The sequence below is a fragment of the Hyperolius riggenbachi genome, chromosome 7 (genome assembly GCF_040937935.1).
Source record: "Hyperolius riggenbachi isolate aHypRig1 chromosome 7, aHypRig1.pri, whole genome shotgun sequence".
NCBI lineage: Eukaryota > Metazoa > Chordata > Amphibia > Anura > Hyperoliidae > Hyperolius > Hyperolius riggenbachi.
The window spans coordinates 112,775,652-112,790,121 of NC_090652.1; the positions used below are offsets into that span (position 1 = coordinate 112,775,652).

Here is a 14,470-nt window from a genome sequence, read left to right on the forward strand (position 1 = left end):
TAAAGCATAGGTCAGGTTGATGTTCTTCCAGTGACTAAATGTTTGTGTAAGGAGGCAAATACCCCCCCCCCCCCTTGTCTCTTTTTTTTTTTTTTAACCCCTACCTTCCTAATACCTATCTACATCACTCTAGCCATTGGTGTCCTGTATGTGTGCTACCTGCCAGGACACCAGCAGATACAGATACAGTGAGAGCAACCCCTGAATGACATCACTTGTTGGAAAGCGTACTGTCCTGCGCAATCCCCATTGTGCACACTTAAAACAGAGATGTATGTGGGGGGAGGGGTGGGTGGATGCTGTGTCAGGGGGCGGCTGGCAATATTCGGCCTAGGGCACTAAGCAGTACAAATCCGGCCCTGCTCGTTTCTACTGGGACATCTGCCACGGGGATGCCGCAAATCTACTGGGACAATGATGCAAAACAGGATTATATGAAAAAAGCAGATAAAAAATGATACTTCAGTGTCTCTTTAAGGAGAGAATAGGTGAACATTTTGGATCCATCAAGATTGGTAAGGGGTGCCAACGTCTCATTGAACACATTCGTGAGATACATGGGGGAAGACCCACTTGCCTGAGGTTTGCGGGTCTCCTACATGTTACACCATCTATGCGGGGGGGGGGGGGGGGGATCGGGACCATGAATTGACATGTCTGGAGTCACAGGTAATCTTCCGTACAGAAGCCATGGGACCCATGGGCCTAAATGACCTATTCCTTCCCCTTTTCTCTCCCCCCTAACCTTTACCCTCTGTAAGGGGCAATTCCCCCCTATACGCTTCCCTCATTTCTTCTCCCCTTTTTTCCAATCTTACTGTTTTTCTTCCCTTGGTCTTCTTTCCTTTGATACCTGGTGCTGTCACCTGCCCCAAGTACAAGGGCCTACCCAGGCCATATGCAAATTTGTTCCCTTTGTCCTCCTCTCTCCCCTTGTATTTCTTGCCTCTGGATTATCACTAGAGTTGGGGCGAACCTCCGATTTTAGGTTCGCGAACCGGGTTCGCGAACTTCCGCGGAAGGTTCGGTTCGCGTTAAAGTTCGCGAACCGCAATAGACTTCAATGGGGATGCGAACGTTGAAAAAAAAAATAATTATGCTGGCCACAAAAGTGATGGAAAAGATGTTTCAAGGGGTCTAACACCTGGAGGGGGGCATGGCGGAGTGGGATACACGCCAAAAGTCCCGAGGAAAAATCTGGATTTGACGCAAAGCAGCGTTTTAAGGGCAGAAATCACATTGAATGCTAAATGACAGGCCTAAAGTGCTTTAAAACATCTTGCATGTGTATACATCAATCAGGTAGTGTAATTAAGGTACTGCTTCACACTGACACACCAAACTGTTCACTGAACAGAACAGGTATGCAGTGGCGGGTTCACTAAACAGGTATACAGTGGCGGGTCCACTGAACAGAACAGGTATGCAGTGGCGGGTCCACTGAACAGAACAGGTATGCAGTGGTGGGTTCACAGAACAGGTATGCAGTGGTGGGTTCACAGAACAGGTATGCAGTGGCAGGATCACTGAACAGGTATGCAGTGGTGGGTGGGTTCACAGAACAGGTATGCAGTGGCAGGATCACTGAACAGGTATGCAGTGGTGGGTGGGTTCACAGAACAGGTATGCAGTGGTGGGTTCACAGAACAGGTATGCAGTGGCAGGATCACTGAACAGGTATGCAGTGGTGGGTGGGTTCACAGAACAGGTATGCAGTGGCAGGATCACTGAACAGGTATGCAGTGGTGGGTGGGTTCACAGAACAGGTATGCAGTGGTGGGTTCACAGAACAGGTATGCAGTGGCAGGATCACTGAACAGGTATGCAGTGGTGGGTGGGTTCACAGAACAGGTATGCAGTGGCAGGATCACAGAACAGGTATGCAGTGGTGGGTTCACAGAACAGGTATGCAGTGGCAGGATCACTGAACAGGTATGCAGTGGTGGGTGGGTTCACAGAACAGGAATGCAGTGGCAGGATCACTGAACAGGTATGCAGTGGTGGGAGGGTTCACAGAACAGGTATGCAGTGGCAGGATCACTGAACAGGTATGCAGCCAGGAAAAGCTAAGCCTAACTAATCTTTCCCTATGAGAGACAGACAGCAGCTCGCCCTACTCTCTCTAATGCAGGCACACGAGTGGCCGTAATGGCCGCCGCTGCCTGCCTTATATAAGGGGGGTGGGGCTCCAGGGGCTAGTGTAGCCTAATTGGCTACACTGGGCCTGCTGACTGTGATGTAGAGGGTCAAAGTTGACCCTCATAGTGCATTGTGGGGCGAACCGAACTTCCGGAAACGCGAACCACCGAAGTTCGCCGGGAACCGTTCGCCGGCGAACCGTTCGGCCCATCTCTAATTATCACCGGTATAGGCGACCCCTCACCTCTTTCAAACCACTCCCCTCTGTTCCCGCTTGCGGACCAATGGCAGGCGCGTTGGGCAGGGCCTCTGACTTTAATGCCAGAGAATGAGATGTGCCGCCATTTGCCTGGACAAGCACGTGAGCAAGCCCTGTAACAGCGCGAAACGGCGGTTTGGTCCGGCCACGCATCCCCTGGTCACCGCACCTCCTTCCACAAGTAGCACACATGAAGCATGCCTGATGCAAGTGATCTGACATAGGTTTGATGTATCCTATCATTGGACTCTGATGATGTTAATCTGGCTGTGAAGTTGGGCAATAAATGCTGATGACAGGACAGTGCCTGGTCTGTTTGCCTTGTTTTGTAACAAAGTATCTTAGTCCCGCAGTTTAGTGTTACAGGCAGAGATTTTTTTGCCAGCCCAAAAGAAAAGCCATTCTTACTTTCACGCACATATCACTAAATTTGGCTATGCTTTCATTAAATATGCAGAGTAGTGGGGGTGTCTTGACACCCTAAAAAACAATACAGGAAACAAAAACGGGAGCCCAGTAGTGCAATATGTAAGAGCACAGGATTTAGTATGAAATGTAAACAGATTTTCTTCTAACAAAGGTGGGTTGCAAGAGGGGCATTCAACCACAAGAAGCAGGTGAAGACAATGAACCCGACTCCACTCGGGGTGGCCCAGCTGTACCTGGATGCAGTCGCTCTCCTTGAAAACAGTGACAGAGGACTAGCGGAGTCAAGACCACTAGAGGTCTGTCTCGACCCCTTCAACAAGCTTTGTTGGGGGGTATACTAAGCACAATAGGAGAAATAGGCACCCTGGTGTATATAAAACCTTTAAAAACAAATACAATTGAAAAAAATGAGGCGGCTTGCTTACATCAGCAACGAGAACTTTGTAACCACAAAGGATATTTATTAAGCACAGGCAGGGAGAGGCTCCCTATGTTGGACGGCTTTGTTGTAATTGGCACTTTTATTAGCGTACATCAAAAAAGGGCGTCGGGAAAAAAGGGCGCGTGGTGTAAACGATAAACAGTATTATCGTTTATAGAAATATTGTGTAGAATTTCGTTTAAAAATAGCGTTTTAAGAATTTATAAATCACTAAATAATGTGTATGAGATCGGCAATTCGTAAAACGTTAATCTTCCCTGTTTGTAAAGTGAAACTTATATTTACGTTTATTAAAAACCCTCCCTGTACCTATCCCTAACCCCTAGACCCCCTGTTGGTGCCTAAACCTAAGACCCCCCTGTTGGTGCCTAAACCTAAGACCCCCCTGTTGGTGCCTAAACCTAAGACCCCCCAGTTGGTGCCTAAACCTAAGACCCCCCTGTTGGTGCCTAAACCTAAGACCCCCCTGTTGGTGCCTAAACCTAAGACCCCCCTGTTGGTGCCTAAACCTAAGACCCCCCTGGTGGTGCCTAAACCTAAGACCCCCTATGGATAATAATTAATAAATAAATAACATTAAATAACATAAATAAATAAAAAATGTAAATAAAAAAATGTAAATAATTTTTTTGGGTGGATAATAATGTTTTAGAAATGTTTTAGAAATAGTGATTTAGTATCTTTATAAACGTTATTCGTCACGGGCTCATTTTGTAAATTTAAATCATCACAAACATAGTTATAAATCCTTAAAAATCTCCGGGCGCCGTTTGTAAAACGTTTATTATCTCCGGAGCCCTTTTTTCCCTGTTCGGCGCCCATTAAACGATATTTATAATAGGAGTGAATGGGGCGCCCTTTTTGTCCACTTGTCTCATGCGCCCAAATCTACTGCTTCCCTTTTATTAGCCTGAGGAAGCGGGCTCAGACCTTTTGCTTTGCTTGTGCTTAATAAATATCTTTTGTGTTTACAAAGGTTCTCGTTACTGAAGTAAGCCTCCTCATTTTTTTCCATTTTATTTGTTTTTAAAGGTTTTATATACACCAGGGCGCCTCTTTCCCCTATTGTGCTTTCATTAAATATTTATGACAATATAGAATTTTTGTAAAAATTTCACAAATTCATTTTACTTTTCTGTTTATCCACTTTTCGCAAAAAAAATGTAATAATAATTGCAATAATAACCTACCTTAGGAATGCAGTATCCCCGGAAATACACGTCCTTTGATGTTGTGTGTGGGACACTCATAGGCACAATGTTAGAGAACCTCTGCACCTCGTGTATCACTGCGTCAGTATACGGCATTTTCCTCCGATCATCAGCTGTGGGCATCTGTCCTTGTTTAATATGTGCCTGGATTTCCTCTCGTACTTTCTCTGCAGCATAAGAGTAAATTTATTTCATTAACCACACTGCAACATCCAAACATGTTTTCATTCTTTTCTTTTGCAAATATAACATAAAAATAGATTGTTTCACCTTAAAGGTATAACATCTGAGTTAGTTGTATATAAAGCAAAAATGCCATAAAGCAGCCAGGAAGTAATACATCTAATAGTGCCCATTAGGGCTTTTTTACACTACATGCGATTCCGACTCCAGATGTTGATGCGATTTCATTAACGATTCCAATTTTTGATGTGATTAAAAAAAGTCCTGCAGGCTGCATTTTTTTCTGTGTTTTTTTTCTTGTGTTGTTAGCATCCAGTAAAAATCGCACATCTGAAATGCAAATTGGAATTGTGTTTTGCAGTGTAAAAGAAGCCCCCATGGTACAATTTTGTGGCCAATCAATCGTTTCTGATTGGTAATGATCGGTCATGCCCATTTACGGTCAAACTACAGCTAACCAATCTGATCGGATCGATGGGATCAATATGAAAAACTGATTGATTCCATTAATCTGATTGAATGGTCTACATGCCCAATGCCCATTGTTAATACTGATTGTACCGTAATGGGCACATAATACAATACAATACAATACAATAACATTTCTATAGAGCTTTTCTCCAATAGGACTCAAAGCGCTTAGGCTCTCTCCAGAGCCGGATTAAGGCTAAATGGGGCCCTAAGCAAAGTAACTGATTTGGGCCCCCCATCATGTCGTAATAGAATCAGAAGATGCAGCTGCACAGCAACATGCTGCACACACCGGGGCAGCCGAGCTACTGGTTGCTATGGGCAACAGCCCACTTTCCTCTGTGGGTGCACAATGCAGGGAATAGCAGCGGCAAAATGCAGAGTGAGAGATGAATAGCTGGGACATTTGCACTCAGGGGCTGGGGCACCCCTATGAAGAGGGCGCCAGATATCACAGCAGCAGCACTTTCCTCCTGCATCTCCAGCCTGGCAATAGCAGAAAGCTCTGGACACCGCCAAACTGGAAGCCGTTCCTCAGACAGAATTACATAACCCCCCTACCACCGAGCAACTGATTTCCTCCCAAACTAGACAGCAGTGCAGTTTCTAGGCTAAAATGCACCCAGGGCGAGGGTGTAAAAATTGCGCCCCCCCCCCCCCCTAGGTTAGATAGGTAGGTGCCTCTCAGTATAGGTTAGATTAGGTAGGTGCCCCCTAGTATAGGCTAGATTAGACAGGTGCCCCCCAGAATAGGTTAGATTAGGTAGCTGCCCCCCAGTATAGGTTAGATAAGGTAGCTGCCCCCCCAGTATAGGTTAGGTAGGTGCCCCCCAGTATAGGTTAGGTAGGTGCCCCCCAGTATAGGTTAGATAGGTAGCTGCCCCCCAGTATAGGTTAGATTAGGTAGCTGCCCCCCAGTATAGGTTAGATTAGGTAGCTGCCCCCCCAGTGTTGGTTATATTAGGTAGCTGCCCCCCAGTGTAGGTTAGATAGGTAGCTGCCCCCCAGTGTAGGTTAGATAGGTAGCTGCCCCCCAGCGTAGGTTAGATTAGGTAGGTGCCCCCCAGTGTAGGTTAGATAGGTAGCTGCCCCCCAGCGTAGGTTAGATTAGGTAGCTGCCCCCAGTATAGGTTAGATAGGTAGCTGCCCCCCAGCGTAGGTTAGATTAGGTAGCTGCCCCCAGTATAGGTTAGATAGGTAGCTGCCCCCCAGTGTAGGTTAGATTAGGTAGGTGCCCCCCAGTGTAGGTTAGATAGGTAGGTGCCCCCCAGCGTAGGTTAGATTAGCAGCTGCCCCCCAGCGTAGGTTAGATTAGGTAGGTGCCCCCAGAATAGGTTAGATAGGTAGCTGCCCCCCAGTATAGGTTAGATTAGGTAGCTGCCCCCCAGTGTAGGTTAGAAAGGTAGCTGCCCCCCCAGTGTTGGTTATATTAGGTAGCTGCCCCCCAGTGTAGGTTAGATAGGTAGCTGCCCCCCAGTGTAGGTTAGATAGGTAGCTGCCCCCCAGCGTAGGTTAGATTAGGTAGGTGTCCCCCAGTGTAGGTTAGATAGGTAGCTGCCCCCCAGCGTAGGTTAGATTAGGTAGCTGCCCCCAGTATAGGTTAGATAGGTAGCTGCCCCCCAGCGTAGGTTAGATTAGGTAGCTGCCCCCAGTATAGGTTAGATAGGTAGCTGCCCCCCACTGTAGGTTAGATTAGGTAGGTGCCCCCCAGTGTAGGTTAGATAGGTAGGTGCCCCCCAGCGTAGGTTAGATTAGCAGCTGCCCCCCAGCGTAGGTTAGATTAGGTAGGTGCCCCCAGAATAGGTTAGATAGGTAGATGCCCCCAATAATGGAGGGGGGAGCCGCAGGGAGGGCAGCCCGACCTCTCCCTCCCTCTCCTCTCCCGGGCGCCCTCCGTGCTCCCCCCTCAGATGCAGAGTTCGTGAGCAGCAGGGAAGCGCTGTTTACAACTCACCGGCTGCCTGGCTCCAAGCGCTGCTCTCTCGCCGCTGGTCTCCCCTCTCTGTATACATACTGATACACGCTGCTTCCGGCTACAGGAAGCAGCGTGTATCAGTACGTATACAGAGAGAGAGAGGAGACCAGCGGCGAGAGAGCAGCGCTTGGAGCCAGGCAGCCGGTGAGTTGTAAACAGCGCTTCCCTGCTGCTCACGAACTCTGCATCTGAGGGGGGAGCACGGAGGGCGCCCGGGAGAGGAGAGGGAGGGAGAGGTCGGGCTGCCCTCCCCGCGGCTCCGGCTCCCCCCTCCATTATAGCGCCCCCCTCCCAACAGCGCCCCGGGCGGCGGCACGCTCCGCACGGGGCAAGAAACGGGGCTGCTAGACAGCCACCATGCAGCCTCCATCCCAGTGAATACGATAGTCCAGCAGAGAAGGCAGCTGCAGCGGGGGAGGATGACAGCACCAGATGATTCACATTCACCTATTGCGATCCAAGCAATAGAGGTCCCATCATCCGGAGCCCATCTGTCTCCTCTAGAGTGCTGTCGCTCTGTTACTACTACTATTACTACTTCCTACTTCTTGTCTGATCTGAGAATCAGGAAGTTCAGAGCGCTGTAGAAGAGACAGATGGGTTTCAGATGACGGGATCTCTATCGCTTGGATCATGGATAGGTGAGTGAGCGTTTGCCATCTGCTGCTATCATTCTTGCTGCAGCTGTGGTTCTCTGTGGGAAGCGAAGGAGGAGTGGGCAGCGGCAGAGCGCACAGTAGCAGGAGGGGGACCTAGGAGGAGAGCCTGGCTCTGAAGACAATCAGCAGTGCATGGCATCATTTGACAAGACAAGACAAGACAAATAACATATTGCGCTTTTCTCCTGGCGGACTCACAGCGCCAGAGCTGCAGCCACTAGGACGTGCCCTATAGGCAGTAGCAGTGTTAGAGAGACTTGCCTAAGGTCTCCTACTGAATAGGTGCTGGCTTACTGAACAGGCAGAGCCGAGATTCGAACCCTGGTCTCCTGTGTCAGAGGCAGAGCCCTTAAAGGGACTCCGAGCAGTGCCTGTGGGTATGCCTTTAAGCATACCCACAACTAATTAAATTACATCCTCACACCTACCAGCATGATGTTTGTAATTATATCCCCCTGGGTTCCCTATATTTCTCTGCATTGTGCTGAATCGAGCTGCCGACTTTGGAGAAAAGTCGTCCTGTATAATACAATGTAACTATGGAAAGATGCATGTCATTTTGAAGCTCTCTTTCTCCTCTTTCCAATGATATATAAACTGCCACCCTACCCCTTTTAGTTTTTGCTATTTTCGCGATCGAAATTGCCGTGGCCGCGATTTCGATCGCGAAAATAGCGAAAACTAAAAGGCATAGGGCGACAGTTTATATATCATTAGAAAGAGGAGAAAGAGGGCTTTAAAATGATATGCATCTTTCCATAGTTACTGCACTGCTCAGAGTCCCTTTAACCATTATACCATCCAGCCACCGCTGACAGGACGGCGAGGGCTGGTTTATGTGCTGATGGGGCCCCGTTGACTCTGAATGGGGCCCCAAGCGACTGCTTTTGTTGCCTGGGAGGTAATCCGGCCCTGGGTCTCTCAGATTCATGGCATGCACATTTGGTAAAAGAGCCTGGGTGCTAAACTAGCCAGCCTGATACCCAGACGCGTCACCCATTAGAAACGTTTTTGAGCCTGTGTCCAAGTTTATAAAGGTTTAGTAATTATACAGAGCTCAGTCAACCATAACGGTCAAACAACCAGATAAGATTCACAAGTCTATTTTACAATGTGCTATACAGTTATAAATGCTGTGTTGCATTAAAGTGAACACAAGGTGAAAATCAACCGATGACATAAATAGTTGTATTTATTCTCCTACTCCTAAAATTCCATGGTTTTATTTTATATTAAAACATTTACAAAGTAGATTTAAGGTTTTGTTGCCTCTGCTCAATTTCAGTCTATAAAGTGATCCCTGAGCTAAAATACTGTATATGTGCTATTGACCTTTTTATCTATCCTCTGTAAATGTGTAGATGTGATACTATTGCAGAGAGCATGAGACAAGTATTGATGATACTTAGTAGAAAAGATGTCAGGTCCTGGTGATTTATTATGGGGGAGAGTTTTTATTTCCTCAAAGGACAATTAACCACTTCACTACTGAGGGTTTTTTCCCCTTCTGTGCCAGAGCAATTTTCACCTTTCAGCGCTTCTTCCAATCATTTGCCTATACAGGTAGTCCTCGGTTAACGAACGAGATAGGGACTGTCGGCTCGTTCTTAACCTGAATCCGTCCTTAAGTCGGGACAGCCACCTTTGCCCCCGTTTTTAAAGCAGAGTAGGCGCAGCGGAAGGCAGATAGGGGACATCTCACCTGTTCCACGGCGGTAAAAGGTCCCATCGTGCAGCCCAGAAGCTGCGCGGCCCGTCCTCTCTCTCTGTCCACTGTCCCCCCCCCCCCGACGGCTTCTCATGCATCGCATAATGACGCATCAGGAGGAGCCGCCACTAGGGGGCTTTTCCTGATTGCGTCATTGTGCTACGCATAAGAAGCCGCCGGGGAACAGTGGACAGAGAGAGGGCGGGGCGCGCAGATTCCGGGCAGCACGATGGGACCTTCTACCGCCGTAGAACAGGTGAGATGTCCCCTATCTGCCTTCCGCTGCACCTACTCTGCTTTAAAAACGGCTGCAGAAGAGGTAGTCCCCGGCGGCGTGACATCATCGCAGCGGGTGTTCGTATCGGCGGGTCGTTTGTAAGTCGGGCGTACGTAAACCGGGGACTACAGTACAGTTCTTTTGCAGAAATTACAGCCTCTAAACGCTTCCTGTAGGTTCCAATGAGAGTCTGGATTCTGATTGAAGGTATTTTGGACCATTCCTCTTTACAAAACATCTCTAGTTCATTCAGGTTTGATGGCTACTGAGCATGGACAGCTCTCTTTAACTCACACCACAGATTTTCGATTAAATTCAAGTCTGGGGACTGAGATGGCCATTCCAGAATGTTGTACTTGTTCCTCTGCATGAATGCCTTAGAGGATTTAGAGCAGTGTTTAGGGTCGGTGTCTTGTTGAAAGATCCAGCCCCGGCGCAGCTTCAGCTTTGTCACTGATTCCTGGACATTGGTCCCCAGAATCTGCTGATACTGAGTGGAATCCATGCGTCCCTCAACTTTGACAAGATTCCCAGTGCCTGCACTGGCCACACAGCCCCACAGCACGATGGAACTACCACCATATTTTACTGTAGGTAGCAAGTGTTTTTCTTGGAATGCTGTGTGGTTTTTCCTCCATGCATAACGCCCCTTGTTATGCCCAAATAACTCAATTTTAGTTTCATCAGTGAACAGCACCTTATTCCAAAATGAAGCTGGCTTGTCCAAATGTGCTTTAGCATACCTCAAGTGGCTCTGTTTGTGCTGTGGGCGGAGAAAATGCTTCCTCTGCATCACTCTCGCATACAGCATCTCCTTGTGTAAAGTGCACCGAATGGTTGAACGATGCACAGTGACTCCATCTGCAGCACGATGATGTTTTAGGTCTTTGGTGCTGGTCTGTGGAATGACTCTGACTGTTTTCACCATTCGTCGCTTCTATCTATCTGAGATTTTTCTTGGTCTGCACCTTCGAGCCTTAAATTGAACTGAGCCTGTGGTCTTTCATTTCCTCAATATGTTCCTAGCTGTGGAAACAGACAGCTGAAATTTCTGAGACAGCTTTCTGTATCCTTCCCCTAAACCAAGATGGTGAACAATCTTTGTCTTCAGGTCATTTGAGAGTTGTTTTGAGACCCCCATGTTGCTACTCTTCAGAGTAAATTAAAAGAGGAAGGAAACTTACAATTGACCCCTTAAATACTCTTTCTTATAATTGGATTCACCTGTGTATGTAGGTCAGGGGTCACTGAAATTACCAAGCCAATTTGAGTTCCAATAATTAGTTCTAAAGGTTTTGGAATCAATAAAATTACAACAGTGCCCAAATGTATGCACCTGCCTAATTTTACTTAAACAATTATTGCGCACTTTCTGTAAATCCAATAAACTTCATTTTACTTCTCAAATATCACTGTGTGTGTCTCCTATATGATATATTGAACTAACATTTATTATCACAACAACCAACAATTTATACAGGAAAATCATGACGATTAACAAGGTTACCCAAACTTTCGCATCCCACTGTAACTTTATTACTACTTATCACAATGAAACGATCTATATCTTGTTTTTTACGCCACCAATTAGGCTTTCTTTGGGTGGCTCATTTTGCAAATAATTATTTTATTCTAAATACATTTTAACAAGAAAAATAAGAAAAAAATTTATTATTTTGCAGTTTTCGGCCTTTATGTTAAATAATACATGCTACCGTAATTAAAACCCACACATTTTATTTGTCCCGGTTATTAAAACATTTAAATATTTCCCTAGTGCAATGTATGGCGCCAATAATTTATTAAAAAAATAAGGTGCATTTTTCAATTATCCGTCCATCACTAATTACAAGCCCATAATTTCACAAATAACGTTAATATACCCTTTTGACATACATATCAAAAAAGTTCAGTCCCTAAGGTAACTAATTATTTTTATTTGTCATTGTTTTTTGCATATGATTTATTTAGGAAATTATGGGAGAGGGTGTGAGGTAAGGGGTTAATTTTAAATGTAATGGTGGGTCTTTTTATTAAAAGAAATGAATGTTGGTGTAATTTTACTATTTGCCAAAATATGCACTCGCGCATTACTTCCTATTAGCGTACTAGTATGCTAAATAGGAAGTGATGCGTTCACGTGTTACTCTGGAAGATACAATGACGCAGTCATCTCATTGATGCCGGCAATCATTCACACGGGACTTAGATTAATGAATGGGAACTGCGTTCTTCTCCCCTCTAACCGGCTGCAATGAGTACCCGCAAGCATGGCCGTTTCTAGGGCCGTGCGGCCCGTGCCGCTGCCCTGGGTGCAGAGGAAGGGGGGGCGCTGTGATAGCGGGGGAGCCGGAGCCACGGTGAGGGCAGCCCGACCTCTCCCTCCCTCTCCCCGGGCCGCCCTCCATGCTCCCCCGTCAGACTGCAGGCAGCAGAGTCAGCGCGCAGGGAAGCGCTGTTATACACAGTTACTCACCTCCCAGGATCCGATCGCCGCTCCCGCCCTGCTGGTCTCCTCTCTGCAATGTAGCTGCTGATACTCACGCTGCTTCCTGTTTACATAGGAAGCAGCCGCGTGTGTATCAGCGGCTATTGCAGAGAGGAGACCAGCAGGGCGGGAGCGGCGATCGGATGCTGGGAGGTGAGTAACTGTGTATAGCAGCGCTTCCCTGCGCGCTGACTCTGCTGCCTGCAGTCCGAGGGGGGGGGGAGCATGGAGGGCGGCCCGGGGAGAGGGAGGGAGAGGTCGGGCTGCCCTCACCGCGGCTCCGGCTCCCCCCGCCATTATGAGTGGGCACCTACCTACTTAACCTATACTGGGGGCCACTACCTATCTATCCTATACTAGGGGGCACCTACCTAATCTAACCTGTACTGGGGGGCAGCTACCTATCTAACCTATACTGGGGGGCAGCTACCTATCTAACCTATACTGGGGGGCAGCTACCTATGTAACCTATACTGGGGGCAGCTACCTATCTATCCTATACTGGGGGGCACCTACCTAATCTAACCTGTACTGGGGGGCAGCTACCTATCTAACCTATACTGGGGGGCAGCTACCTATCTAACCTATACTGGGGGCAGCTACCTATCTAACCTATACTGGGGGCAGCTACCTATCTATCCTATACTGGGGGCAGCTACCTATCTATCCTATACTGGGGGGCACCTACCTAATCTAACCTGTACTGGGGGCCGCTACCTATCTATCCTATACTGGGGGCACCTACCTAATCTAACCTATACTGGGGGGCAGCTACCTATCTAACCTATACTGGGGGGCAGCTACCTATCTAACCTATACTGGGGGGCAGCTACCTATCTAACCTATACTGGGGGGCAGCTACCTATCTAACCTATACTGGGGGGCAGCTACCTATCTATCCTATACTGGGGGGCAGCTACCTATCTATCCTATACTGGGGGGCAGCTACCCATCTATCCTATACTGGGGGGCACCTACCTAATCTAACCTGTACTGGGGGCAGCTACCTATCTAACCTATACTGGGGGGCAGCTACCTATCTAACCTATACTGGGGGCAGCTACCTATCTATCCTATACTGGGGGCAGCTACCTATCTATCCTATACTGGGGGGCACCTACTTAATCTAACCTGTACTGGGGGCAGCTACCTATCTATCCTATACTGGGGGGCACCTACCTAATCTAACCTGTACTGGGGGACAGCTACCTATCTAACCTATACTGGGGGGCAGCTACCTATCTAACCTATGCTGGGGGGCAGCTACCTATCTAACCTATGCTGGGGGGCAGCTACCTATCTAATCTATACTGGGGGCACCTACCTAATCTAACCTATACTGGGGGCACCTACCTAATCTAACCTATACTGGGGGCACCTACCTAATCTAACCTATACTGAGGGGCTGCTACCTAATCTAACCTATACTGGGGGGCAGCTACCTATCTAACCTATACTGGGGGCACTTATCTAACCTGTATTGGGGGCACCTACCTACCTAGCTAGCCTATACAGGTGGCAACTATACTGGCTACCTATACTGGGGGCATCTACCTAACTAACCTATACTGGGGGGACCTACCTATCTAACCTATGCTGGGGGCAACTATACTGGCTACCTATATTGGAGGCACCTACCTAGCTAACCTGTACTGGGGGCACCTACTTATCTAACTTATACCGGGGGAGGGGGGGTGCCTGCCTATCTAACATATACTGGGGGCAACTATACTGGCTACCTATACTGGGGGCAACTTTACTGGCTCACCTATGCCTGGCCACCTATACTCGGGGGAGACCTATAGCTGGCTAACTATACCGGGGGGGGGGGGGGGCGCATTTTTTACACCCTCGCCCTGGGTGCATAATAGCCTAGAAACTGCACTGCCCGCAAGCAAGTGAGCGCGGGAGCAAATTGCGGCCATTCGCGGCAATAGACTTATATCTACATCCCTGGGCAGGAACTGAAGTCTTGCGGGCATAGATATACTGCTGCGAACAGCATAAGGGGTTAAGTTGTGTTGAGATTTAGTTTGTGAAGGTCACTTATTATTTTTTAGTATTTACATTGCGCCAACATCTTCAGCAGTGCTGTACAGAGTATTTAGTAATCTCGCTTAACTGTCCGCTTGAGAGAGGTTCACAATCTAATCCCTTCCATAGTCATATCATATGTTTATGCATGTATTGTGTAGTATATGTATCGTAGACTTGGGCCAATTTAGGGGA

At 47.7% G+C, this 14,470-nt stretch overlaps 2 protein-coding genes across 6 annotated transcripts in view; one reads left to right on the forward strand and one right to left on the reverse strand.

Annotated features, from left to right (window-relative positions):
• LOC137524540 (uncharacterized) overlaps positions 1-14,470 on the forward strand; it is a 226,400-nt gene that overhangs the window by 71,810 nt on the left and 140,120 nt on the right. The window lies entirely within an intron of this gene.
• The window catches only part of LOC137524537 (cytochrome P450 2K1-like), a 61,820-nt gene that overhangs the window by 17,097 nt on the left and 30,253 nt on the right, over positions 1-14,470 (reverse strand). Inside the window, exon 7 of the mRNA XM_068244524.1 lies at positions 4,460-4,647. Coding sequence (XP_068100625.1) covers positions 4,460-4,647 — 188 coding nt within the window. The remainder of the gene's footprint in view (positions 1-4,459; positions 4,648-14,470) is intronic.